Raw genomic sequence first — 13,072 nt, 5'->3', positions numbered from 1 at the left:
AGAGAAGAAATAAACTTTAAAAAATGTATAAGGCACTGGAACAAAAAAACATATATATAAAAGAATGTCTGAAGCAAAGTATTAGTTGGGACCAGATGGTGTAATGGTGTACACCTGCTGCTGGGCTCTCACAGAGCACATCATACTTTGAGTCCTGGATCTGGAGGCTTAAAACGCACACCAGGCACATGTGCATGCGTGCCCAAAGTCCCGAGCAGAGAATGGAGGAAAAGGGATTGCGGCGTGACCATCCTCCAGGGGGATGACTTCTCAGTTTCTGTCTCTCTGTCTTTTCAGCAAGTGCAAGCACTCGGTATCTGTGTTCACACCTTGAGGCCCTCCTGAACACGCTGGGCGTGTACACACGCTGTGAGTCTGGCTAGCTAGGGCTGGGGGTTGATTGCTGCATAAAGATCCTGTGGAGACCGCCTGTCTCCCTCTTTTAGAGAAGAAATAAACTTTAAAAAATGTATAAGGCACTGGAACAAAAAAACATATATATAAAAGAATGTCTGAAGCAAAGTATTAGTTGGGACCAGATGGTGTAATGGTGTACACCTGCTGCTGGGCTCTCACAGAGCACATCATACTTTGAGTCCTGGATCTGGAGGCTTAAAACGCACACCAGGCACATGTGCATGCGTGCCCAAAGTCCCGAGCAGAGAATGGAGGAAAAGGGATTGCGGCGTGACCATCCTCCAGGGGGATGACTTCTCAGTTTCTGTCTCTCTGTCTTTTCAGCAAGTGCAAGCACCCTATAGCAAAAAAAAGAAAAAAAAAATCTCGAAAAGAGAAAAACAAAGTATTACCAAATGGAACCCAGTCATGTAGAAACAAGAAAATACGTCATGATCAGATCAGTTATTAGCGTTAATGTTATTCCTCACATGAACAGATTAAATTGTATAAATAGATGTTTAAAAGTATTTCATAGACTAATTCAGCATCAATTCTTGATTAAAAATAAAAACACGTTGATAACCAAGAATAAAGGAGAACTTCTTCAATTTCAAAAAGTATCCTCCTAGCATCTGTAGCTAAACTATATCAAGGTAAATTCTCCTTAAAATCAAGAATAAAACAAGATTTCTGACTGTTACCATGGAACCAGAGCTCCTACCCAGTGAAGTAAGAAAAGAAAAGAAACAAATATTTCAATTACATGAGTAAAAGAAACAAAATTTATTCATAATTAGTAAGTTTTTTTATATAGAAACCTCAAAAGAACTTCCAACTTCTTAGAATAAGAAAGACACTAGTAAGTTTGCTGAATCAATACTCAAAAATAAATTGCATTTCTATACACTAACAACAGAGTTATTATTATTAATTATAATAGCATCTAATATAAAGGACTTGGGAATCAATCTAAAAATTTGCAAGATCTATTGAGAAGGGCATAAAATTGCATTAAAAATATTAAAGATCCAAATAAAAAATGTAAAATATCATGTTTATGAATTGGAACACACACTAGCAAAACAATTTCAATTCTCTCAATTCTCTCCAAGTGGATCTATAGTTTTGTTGTTTGTTTGTTTGTTTGTTTGCTATAGGGTACATGCACTTGCCAGAGAGAGAGAGAAAGTGAAAAATCAGCTTTCAGGGGGGATGGCCATTCCACAGTCCCTTCTCCTCTATTCACCTCTTGGGATTTTGGGCATGCATGTACACACACCTGGCATGATTTTGAGCTGCTGAGTCTAGGACATGAACTGCAGAATTGGCCATATGGAGTGCAGCTGCCTTAACCTCCATGCTACCTGCTGGCCCTCAAGATTGTTTTTTTTTTTTTTTAAGTTACTTATTTAGTCCATGAAAGACAGAAAGTCAGAGAAACAAGTACCACCAACAGGATTGTTATGCCATGATCCATCCTCAGGCCCAGGTTGCCTGGATCAGGGATATGTGTGGCTAGGGTGCTCAGGAAGTTCCTTGGATACAGACTCAGGACCTTTTCCATGTGGATCCAATTACACTACCTCTGTGTCACCATCTGGCCCTAGATCTGCAGATTTTTTTTAAGAATTATTTTATTGGGACTGGCAAGTGGTGTGGTGGTTAAGGCACTGGACACTCCCACATGGCCGACCGACGATGTTTCGAGTCCCGGACCTGGTGGCTTGCTTTCTCACTTTCCTCTCTCTCTCTTTCTGTGTCTCTTTGGCCAAATTAAAATAAGTGAATGAACGAATAAATGAAATTAAATAAAATAATTTTTAAAAAGAATTATTTTATTTAACTTCATTTATTCTTATTTTTAAATTTGACCAGAGAGAGAGAAAGGGAAAGTGAGAAAGCAAACCATCAAGTCTGGGTCTCAAACTATGGTTGGCCATGTGGGAGTCCAGCACTTTTAACAACCATGCCACCTGCGAGCCCCTAGATCTGCAGATTTAATGCAAGTCCAATAAGAACCTCAACAGAGTTTTTCATGAAACTTGATAAATTGTTTCCAAAATGCATAAGAACAAAGGCCGAGAACAGTCATGGCACTGCTGGAGAAAAATCAAGATAGGAAACTTAAACTACCAGAATCAAGACTTACTGTAAGTGTGGTTATGCCCTGAGGGGCAGACCCAATAGAACAAAATAGAAAGCCCAGATCTTACACAGAAGGAAATAATCGTTACAGAGATGTATTGCGGTTCATTGAAGTAAGGAAAAATAACCATACTAGAATAAATGGTTATCCCTACCTCACACCACATCAAAGAATAAATTCCAGATTTTTACATGTAAAATACAAAACCTTAGATGATTAGAAAAAACTATAGCAAAATGTCTCTTTATTTTGGCATAGGGACAATTTCTGAAACAAGATGCAGAAACTCCTACTCATTACAAAAAAAAAGAAAAGACAATACTAGACTACATTAAAATCAATCATTTCTGTAGGGTTGGCTCATGGTATAGCAGTAAAGCACTGTTCAAGAGAAGCTGGATCCTGGGAACCAGCAGTTAGCGTAATGGCTATGTCGCTGGACTCCTACGTAGTCGACCGTGGTTCGCGTCCTGGACCCGGTGGCTTAAAACTCACGCCGGGCGCGTGTGCGTGCGTGCCCAAGATCCTGAGAGGAGAATGGAGGAGAAGGGATTGCGGCGTGACCATCCCCCCTGGGGGTGATTTCTCGCTTTCTGTCTCTATGTCTCTCTCTCTCTGTCTGGCGAGCGCACGCGCCCTATAGTGAAAATCTCTCCAAAAAAAAAAAAAAAAGAGAAACTGGATCCCATATGGTGACTGTGGTTAAATTCCCTGGTCTGGGGACCAGCAGATGGCATAATAATTACATTGCTAGACTCCCACGTAGTTGACTGCAGTTCAAGTGTTGGACCTGGCGCCTTAAAACTCACACTAGGTTCATCTGTGTGTGCACCCAAAATCCAGAGAGGAGAATGGAAGAGAAGGGATTATTACAATGTGGCCATACCCCCTGGCGGGGGGGGGGGGGATTTCTCACTGTCTCTCTGGCGGACACACATCCCCATAGCAAAAATTTCTGGGGACCAGCAGTTAGCGTAATGGCTATGTCGCTGGACTCCCATGTAGTTGACCGCGGTTCGCGTCCCGGACCCGGTGGCTTAAAACTCACACAGGGCGCTTGTGTGTGCGTGCCCAAGATCCCAAGAGGAGAATGGAGGAGAGGGGATTGTGGCGTGGCCATCCCCCCCCCCCAGGGGGGTGATTTCTCACTTTCTGTCTCTCTGTCTCTGTCTGTCTGGCAAGCGCACTCGCCCTATAGCCAAAAAATAATAATAATTATTTTCTCTTAAATAAATAAATCCCTGGTCTGACTGGCCTGGAACTGAATCCCTGGTCCTATTGTCCTGAAACATGCTGGTCACAGATGCAGGTGCCCAAGACCTGACAGACTGGAGGACTGGAGGGAAGAGATCATGGCGTGACCAGGCCTGTGTGGGGGGTACTCCTCTCACTCTTCCTTTCTTTCTCCTTCTCATCTTCGTGTGTGCATGCACTTATTCTAGCACACAAGGTAGCAATAATAATTTCTGTTTATCACAGGGACCACCAAAAAGCAAGTCACAAACTTAAATAAGATATTTGCCAGTCATGACCAAGTATAAACTGACATGAAATATAAAAAATGAGGAAATTTGAGGGTTTAATAAACACATAAAACTTGCTCCACTTTCCTAGTAATTGGGGAGATGAAATGAAAGCCACGGTGAAATACCATTTTATTCCCAATCTGTTAGCAAAAAACCCCTAGGAGATCGTGAACAGAAGTGCAATGAGGAGAATGTTTATGCCTATGTGGGTGAGATGTAATTTTGCTCATCTTCCTATAAAAAACGATCAGGGGGCCAGTCGGTGGCATGGTGGTTAATGCAGCTGGACTCCACACGGCCAACTTCACCTGAGTCCTAGACTCAGGTGAAAAGCACGCTGGTACGTGTGTGTGTATGCCCAAAATCCCGAGAGAAGAATGAGAGAAGGGCTTGTGGCACAGCCACCCCCCCCAAGGGAGCTGCTTCCTCACTACCCCCCCCTCTGGTGAATGCACGTGTCCACAGGGGAAACCAAGGTAAAAATCACAATCTGGTAGGATTTTGTGAGCTGAACTATGTGACCCAGTGCTTCTACTTCCAGGTGCATATAACGGAGAAACCCTTGTCCATGTGTACTAGAAGCCTCAAAAGAAAGGTCCATGAAAATATTGTAATTATAAAAAATTGGAAAGGTGGTGTGGGGATTAAGGCGCTGGATTCCCATATGACTGACTTCAATTCCGGTCCTGGACCGGGTGGCTTGCCTTACCTTTCTCTCTCTGTTTCTCTCTGGTCAAATTAAAAAATAATAATAATGGGACTGGCAGATGGTATAATGGTTACATTGCTAGACTCCCATGTAGTTGACTATGGTTCAAGTCCCAGACCTGGTGGCTTAAAACTCATGCTGGGTGCATGTGCATGTGTGCCCAAGATCCCGAGAGGAGAATGAAAGAGAAGGGATTGTGGTGTGGCCATCCCCCCAGAGGGTGATTTCTCGCTTTCTGTCTCTGTCTCTCTGGTGAGTGTATGCTCGCTAAAGCAAAAATCTCTCTAAAATAATAATAATAAATATAACTAATTAAATAATTCTTTTTAAAAATTGTAAAGAACTCAAATAGCCATTCTTTTAATAGATCATTCAATTGCATACTTATATATTGAGTTAATATACAGCAGTAAAAGTGAATTAAATACTATAATAGGCACCAGTATGGACAAATCTCAGAAATACAAAGTTGAGTGGTCCAGCCATCGGTGTGAGTGGGAGGATGCCACTATGCAGTGTTTTTGGTTGCATGAGGCCTGGGTTCAGCTCCTGGCCCCAACTAAACAGGTATGTGCCTGTGGTCCTAGCTAAAAGATGGGGCAAGAGAATAGTGACATGGTAAGATCTTGTTAAAAATACCTTTCTGGGACCAGCAGTTGGCATAATGGCTATGTCGCTGGACTCCTATGTAGTCAACTTCGAGTCCCAGACCTGGTGGCTTAAACTCATGCTGGGCATGTGTGCGTGCGTGCCCAAGATCCCGAGAGGAGAATGGAGGAGGCGGGATTGTAGTGCAACCATCCCCCCAGGGGGTGGTTTCTCGCTTTCTGTCTCTGTCTCTCTCTGTCTTTCTGGCGAGTGCATGTGCCCCATAGCAAAAACCTCTCCCCCCGCAAAAAAAAAAAAAAAACAAAAAAAACAAAAAAACTTTCTTTCGGGCCCGCAGATGGTGTGGTTAAGGTGCTGGATCCCATATGGCAGACTCTATGGTTTGAGTCCCCAACCTGGTGGCTTGAAAAACATGCAGGGCATATGTGTGTGCGTGCCCAAAATCCGTGAAAAGAGAATGAAGGGAAAGGGATTGCAGTGTGGCCATCCACCTGGGGGTGGTGATTTCTCACTTTCCTTCTCTTTCTGTCTCTCTCCAGCTAAGGCACTAGCCTGATAGCAAAAATCTAAGAAAAGACCTTTCTTGTGCTCATGCTCTTTTTTTTTTCTTTCCCTTCCTCTAAAAAAGAGAAAGAGAGAGAGAGGAGAAAGGAGAGACAGCTAAGATTGAGGAAGAGGAAACAAGCCAGAGAATATGTGAATTCTGTTACCACTCTTCAAATGTTGAAACCCAGGCAGAACTACACGAGGGATTCTTAGACGTGTGGTGCGATGACACGCAGAGCAGAGAAACTCGGGCTAGGACTAGCTGGGCTGACCAGTCGTCAGAAGACTGGCTGGTGATTGTGCTTGGATCTAAGAACAGGTGTCTTTGTGCTAATTTGGGTCTTCAGTGTCCCTCACAGGATGCTGAGGTTGGGGGATGAGGGAGAGGCTGGGATGATGTGAGTCTCCAAACATAGGCTGCCAACAACTCCTTGCAGCCCTCAGATGGCTGTCTCCCCTCCATCCAGAGGTGGCTCCTTCCCTCCGCCTTGATCCGGGCTGGGACTGTGGTGAGCACGCAATGATGCAACCTTCCCGTCCTTCCCAATCTGGGCCCTGGCAACTTCTGCTTCTTCTCTTGGAGCTCAGTTGACATGTTGTAAGGACACCGGGCTATTCTGTGAGGATTAGAGACCACAGGCGCCCTCCGCAGGGGCTGAACACACCAAGATCCCCTTCCTCCAGTCCTCCAGCCCCTCGGATCTCAGGCATTTGCACACATGCCTGGCACGTTTCAGGCTGACTGGACAGCGATTCCAACACAGATGCCACGTGGGGTCTGACTTCTCTTGAGCAGCGCGCTGCTGCTGTGCCATGGGGCCAGCCGCACTCTCGATATTTTTATATATGATAAATGCTTCGCAACAGAAAATATGCCAAAAAAGACACCCAAAACAACTCCCCGACCTACCCCCAGCCAGCTGCGGTGGGGCAGCCGCGGTGCAACATTGCAATGCTGGATTCATTAGAGGACTGGGGTTCGGTTCTTGCATCAGCCCATACATGACCCGCTCCAGCGATACGGGCTGGGAAAGCTGAAGGAGAACACGCATGACACCCAGCTGGGGTGCTTCCCTCTCTCATGGAACAAAACTGAAGGGGACTGGCAGTGGCGTGGTGGTAACACACTGGACTCACAGGACAGAGGTCCTGGGCACACGTCCTGAGACCTCCCTCAGTACACTGCGCACGTACGGGTATGCCCACCCTCTGGGCTGGGGCGGATGGTGGAGTGGACACCCTGTGGGGCACGCCTTTTACTCTCAGTAGGAAATACTTAAAAACTTTTGAGAAAGAGGTCTCCGTCGTCTTGATCTGGAGTTGCTACGTAACTGACTAGGCCGCATGTGTAGACATGGGTCCACCTGCGTCTCATACTGAGAACTATCTGCTCAGGTTCTCGGCGGCCGCATACCTAGCTGGTGTTCATCATGATTAGAACTGCCCGGTAGGGGAAGTAGCCTTTTTAGACCCTGTGTTTGAAAGACACCTCCCCTAGTCTGCGGTTTATAAGCCTTTCATCTTCATGATAAGTTTTGCTGTTTTGTTCTTTTTTTAAAGAGTTTAGTTGAGGAGTGAGACACAGCATCCAGACAGGGTCGCAGCGCTATGATCCACCCGCAGCTTCGGCCACCCTGGACTGTAGGCACTTATGTCCCCAGCGTACTCAGGGAAGTCTCTGGACGAGAACCTTCCCAGGTGGGTCTGCCAGAGTCCTGCCAGTGTCACCGCTGTACCGCCACCGGCCCCCACATTCACACGTCTCAGTCCAAATTATTCTTGGCGGATGTTGTGCTGGGACCAGCGGTTGGTGTAATGTCACTGGACTTCCACGTAGTCAACCATGGTTTGTGTCCTGGACCTGGTGGCTTAAACTCATGCCAGGCATGTGTGCGTGCGTGCATGCATGCCCAAGATCCTGAGAGGAGAATGGAGGAGGGATTGCGGCATGGCCATCCCCTTCGGAGGGTGATTTCTTGCTTTCTGTCTATCTGTTTCTGGTGAGCACACGTGCCCTATAGCAAAAACCTCTCCAAAACACACACACACACACACACACACACATCTTTCCTTTAGGACTGGCAGGTGGCAAGGTGGATAGGGGTGTTGGGACTCCCACATGGCCAGCCATAGTTCTAGTCCTGGACCCGACAGCTTGCTTTCTCATTCTGTCCCTCTCTGGTCAAATATAAAGAAATAAATAAAGTTAAATAAGAATAATTCTTTTAAAAAGAAAAGGATATTTTCTTCATCAAGGGTATCTTTCACTCATCTCTGAATGCTTTCATGGTTTCATTTCACAATTAAAACATTGACCCATCTAGAACTGTTACAGAGAAATAGGACCGAGGATTTTTTTTTTTTTTTTTTGTCAAAAATGGCTAGCCACTGGTTCCATTACAAATAATGCAAATGGGATCAGCAGGTGGCATGGTGGTTAAGGTGCTGGATCCCACACGTCTGACTTAGTGACTCAAGTCCTGGACACTGTGGGTTGAAAACCATTCCGTGCATGTGTGCGTGGTGCCCCAAATTCAAGAGAATGGAAGAGAACGTATCGTGGTGTGGCCATCCCTCTGGGTGATTTCTCTTTTCCTCTTTCTCCACTGAGCGCACATGACCTGTAACAAACTAAAACATAATCATTCAAATAAAAGTGGGTTTCTTGTAGACACATGCACACAAAAAGTAACGCAGATGTCCCAACAGGAAACGCCACTAGCAGATGTCCAGGTAACTTGCCATTTCCGTGCTCCCCACTGTGTCCCCCGACCTCCTGTGTTCCAGCAGACTCGAGCACCTACTGCATTCGGTTAACACTATCCGGAGGACTGACCCGCACCCCTTTCGGGACTGACCTGGCTACTCCTGTTTACCCCGTGTCACTAATGGTGCCAAGGCAAATATAAGGATGCCCTTCACTGGGAGCTCGGGTGGGCACCGAGGGGAAGGCACCACCTCATTCCCAGGGCAGTGTATGGATCCCCCCGTGCCCACTGAGCCAAGGCCCTGGCCAGCTCTCCTTGCTTCCTTTCCTGGAGGAAAGGTGACCACGGTGGCCCTGTGACCACCGCGACCTCATACCCAAGAATGGTTTCTAATTGCCCAGGCCTCATGAGAAAATGACACCGTCCATGTGCTTGAGGACAGACAATGGTGATGTCACTGGCTGTGCAAACGCTAGGGACGGTTTACAGGCCCACAAGCCCCATGACCTTGGCGGGGTGCGCCAGCTCTCGGCCCTTTCCGACGTAGCTGGACAGGGGTGGTCGTGGGGATAGCGGGACCCCACGGAGACAACGTGAGCTCCTCAGCAGAATGAGGGAACTGCACTTCAGGGGCCAGAGGCTGAGCTCTGCTAGCTCCTCCCTGCCAGCTACCCCCAAGATCACCCCGACCTCTCGCCCCCCAGCATCCCACCCCATGGGCATGCCACAACCAAGCCAAAATCAGAAGTAAAAGACTTTTATTGTTCTACAGACACTTCTGAAAAGAGATCTAACTGAGAAAATATACAAAGCTTTAAGATGTTCAACTCCGGAGAGCACCGAAGTCTGACCGGAGGCGTCGAAGCCCCCCTTTCAGGGCTCGGGGCTGAGAACGGTTAGCGTGTCGGCTGATCAGTAAAACATGCAGAAGTGAGAAGGAAGGGAAGATGGCTGTGTCCCCCAAAGCAGCGGGGTTGGAGTTTCAGAACAGAGGAGGCAGGATGCGCAGGTACCAGGGGCTCTCCTGTTCCTGGTTTGCCTCTTAGAACAGCTCTGCCTTGGAGAGCGAGGACTTTGCACTCGACAACCAGCGCTCCGGGTGGGGCTACAGACACAGGACTGGGACGCGACCACCCCTGCCCTGGTCCCCTGTAGCCCACCCCGCTGCTCTGGCTCTGGCTGCGGGGACCCCTGCTTGTGCTCCTGCGGGGCCAGGGCTGGGGCCTGGCTCTTTGCTTCTTTGGTTCCACTCAGAAAACGACTGTGCTTGACACGCTCATCCCCACTCCCAACTCCAGGCTCCTGCAGGTGGGCAGAAGGCACTGACCGGCCCAGGGAGACCCAGGGACAACCTCCTCCCTTGTGCTCTAATGGGTTTGTCCCCACACATCCCCACCCTCAGCCCAAGCCCAGCCTAGGAATCAGGACAGAGAAGTGCACCGCCTAAGGACAGGCTTTGGGGCCTTGCCCAGCTGTGCAGGTGCCAGCCTCTGTCCTCCCCGCCCCTGCCAGGGCCCTGGGATGGCCGGCTCCCCTCCAGGTGTTCCCCATGGGCTGCCAGCACAGCTGTGCCTGACTAAGGATGATGGGTCTCTGCGATCACCTGGGGGGTGCCCTCTCCAGGGGGCTAGCGGGGGACGGGGGGCTCGAGGTCACCTGTATAGGGAGGGAAGGAAGGGCAGACACGTCACATCTAGAGAAAGGTGCCAAGGTACAAGCTGAGCAGGGGGCTGGAGGGGCTGAGAGAAGGAAAGGGGCAGAGGGCGGCAGGCCCAGGGCATCACACCACCCTGCAGATGCGCGTCTCCACCACGAAGGTGTTCTCGAAGTGGCGGATGGCGTTGCAGTTCTTGGTGCCCCGCTTGTTGATCCCTGGAGGAAATGGAGGAACCCAGTGGAGCCCGTGTCCTGGCCTAGACCAGGGCCACAAAGGCCACCACACACCACCTCAGCACCCCGGCAGGGCCTCAGAACCAGGGGGTGGGAAGGAGGCCCAGGAAGTGACAGCGAAGAGCACTGGGGTGGGACCGGCCTCGGACTGCTGCTTCCTGTGCATCCCCACAGTGGCTAGGGGACCTCGCTGTGCCTGTGTCCTCATCTTTAACAGAGGCAGGAGGGTAACGGTAATGAGGACAACTCACATTCTGGGGTTCCCAGGGCCCACAGCAGGCCAGGCACAGGGTGGGTCCTCAGCCTAATGCCAGCTAGAGCTGGGTTGCCTGGAGCCCAGGAACAGGCTGGGGCTGGGGCAGAGCCGGCTACTCACGCCTCCGGGTGGCCCGGCGCCGCAGCCGGTAGGTGTCCTTCCCGCTGCACAGGTGGTAGATGAAGGAGCCCAGGGCCTCCTTGTCGCTGACGTGCTCGGTGACCACCATCTCCTCCTGGATGATGTACGTCTGAGGAAGGTAGGTCCCTCTCTGTGGAGGGAGCAGCCGCAGCGCCAGGTCAGGCCAGGTCCCCACCCGCGGTTCTGGCCACCCACTGCCCACGGCCCTGGAGCCACCTCCTCACATACACCCCACTTTTTCACCCACAGACCTGACGTGCCAGGGCCCATCTGCGCTGGTGCAAAGCTTACACGGCCCTGAACTGTGCTGTGCGTGTGAGTCTGGTCTCCAAGCTGGGAAGGCTCCTGGGCCAGGCTCACGCCTCTTCCCTGCACTGGGTCCCGGGGCATGGCTCTGAGCACTAAGGAAGCTGGTCTGGGCTTCTCTTCACTGCAGGGATGTGGAAGCTAGGGCTGGTGGAGGCACGGCCTTTCTGGGGTGCAGCTGCCAACAATGTCCCAGGTCCCCGATCTCCCAACGCTTGGCCTGGGCCTGGTCTCCACGGAAGAGAGATGAGATCCCGAGACCCCATGCACCTTGACGTTCATGAGGAGCTCCCAGAAGTTTCGCGGGGGCAGCACGAGGGTGGTGTTGAGCTCGATGACGTAGCACTTGTCCAGGGAGATGTCGTGGTAGGCAGTCAGACCCTGGAGAAGGCGGGCCACATCAGTCTTTGCAGGAGGTGGCCTGCCCGAGGCCGACAGAGCACAACGCCCACCATGCTGTCCCCGGTCCCCGGAGGTGTGGGGTTCCTGCGGCTCTCCTAGCCTGGCTGCGGGAGGCACCACTTGGATGAAAACACCAACTGCTTGTCCAAGGCCTCGGTGGTTCGAGGCTCTTCCCCTGGGTTTGTGGGGCTGAGGCTGGGAAACGTGGTTAACGTCCCAACCACGTGCTTCACCCAACCCACGAGGGCGTCCTCCCTGGGGCAGCCTGAACCTCAGTGAGCAGCCCTGTCCCAGCTGCAGGACCGTCGGGATGAGGAGAGGATGAGTGCTCATCCCAGGAAGCTCTGGGATGGAAGTGGAGAGGGCCTGGGGGCGTGCACAGGCTGCCCTGGGGAGGGAGGGCTGGCTGGGCCAGGCACGGGGACCCGTGGGGTGCCGGCAATGTGTTGGATCTGGTGTTACAGGAGCACATGCCCCCGCAGAAGCCCGCTAAGCTGGAGGTTGATACACCCGGCGTGGGTGTGCTACAGCTCGCTAAACCTGAACAGGAGCAGTGAGCACTGGCCGTCCTCGGGTGCAAGGACATGTTTACCCATAACCCTTTTACCTACTGACAAAGCAGTGTCTAAAACTCCGGAAAACCTGGCCGTGGCCGTTTGTACGTACGCGAAGGATTCTCGTTTCCCTCCTGCCCCTGCGGGGTCCCCAGGACAGCCTCCCACAGGCCAGCCTCACCCGCTGGAAGTCATGGATGATGTCTGCAGGGTCACCACCACCAAACTGGGGCACAGGGACGTTGATGCGCTCGTAGTTCTCCTCGAGGTAGATTTTCACATCCTCCTCGAGCTCCATCCGAGCCCGGACCTGGGAGGACAGCGAGTCCTCGTAGAGCACACCGCAGTGGAAGAAGTTATCCCGGGCCAGCTGAGGGACGAGTGGGGGGGAGAGAGGTGACTCCGGGCACTGTGCAGCCAGCACCGCCCATCTGCCCACTTCACACCCTGAAGGCCGGGGGAGCAGGAAGGTGGGGGCTGTGACCATGTCACAGAGATCGAGAGCCATGGGGCAGCATTAAGGAGGCGAGCAGCCCTGGATGAGGCACTTCGAGCTTCACGAACAGAAGGGAAGAGGAGCCGGGCGGCTGGTTCTAGGTGGGAAACTTCTCTGCCCCCGGAGCCCCACCCATAAAGTATGGTGATCCCTAAGGTCCCTTCTGGCCTCCAAGTCCATGACTCGGTGACTGTAAAATGGGTGGACTGGCGGGAGGACCCAGCCACCCCTGTGCCCCCACAGGACAGAACCAGAGATAAGCTGGACGCCCTGGGAGTCCCCGCCAGCTGCATGTATGTTTTATCCTTTTATAACTTAGCCGCCTCAGTTCTGAGAACACGGGACACTTGTTCCCTCCTCAGGTCTGGCCTGGTCCCATTCCTG

The 13,072-nt window shown here is 50.7% G+C and overlaps 1 protein-coding gene across 1 annotated transcript in view; it reads right to left on the bottom strand.

The window, feature by feature from the left end:
- Positions 1-9,384: 9,384 nt before the first annotated feature.
- ITM2C (integral membrane protein 2C) overlaps positions 9,385-13,072 on the bottom strand; it is a 31,223-nt gene continuing 27,535 nt past the window's right edge. Inside the window, exons 3-6 of the mRNA XM_006171116.3 lie at positions 12,374-12,562; positions 11,507-11,617; positions 10,910-11,060; positions 9,385-10,515 (exon numbers count right to left, since the gene is read on the bottom strand). Of these exons, the coding sequence (XP_006171178.2) occupies positions 10,424-10,515; positions 10,910-11,060; positions 11,507-11,617; positions 12,374-12,562 (543 nt within the window). The 3' untranslated portion in view covers positions 9,385-10,423. The remainder of the gene's footprint in view (positions 10,516-10,909; positions 11,061-11,506; positions 11,618-12,373; positions 12,563-13,072) is intronic.

The sequence above is a fragment of the Tupaia chinensis genome, unplaced genomic scaffold, assembly GCF_000334495.1.
Source record: "Tupaia chinensis unplaced genomic scaffold, TupChi_1.0 Scaffold149383_1, whole genome shotgun sequence".
Classification (NCBI taxonomy): Eukaryota; Metazoa; Chordata; class Mammalia; order Scandentia; family Tupaiidae; genus Tupaia; species Tupaia belangeri.
This window is presented reverse-complemented; position numbering and strand designations above follow the sequence as displayed.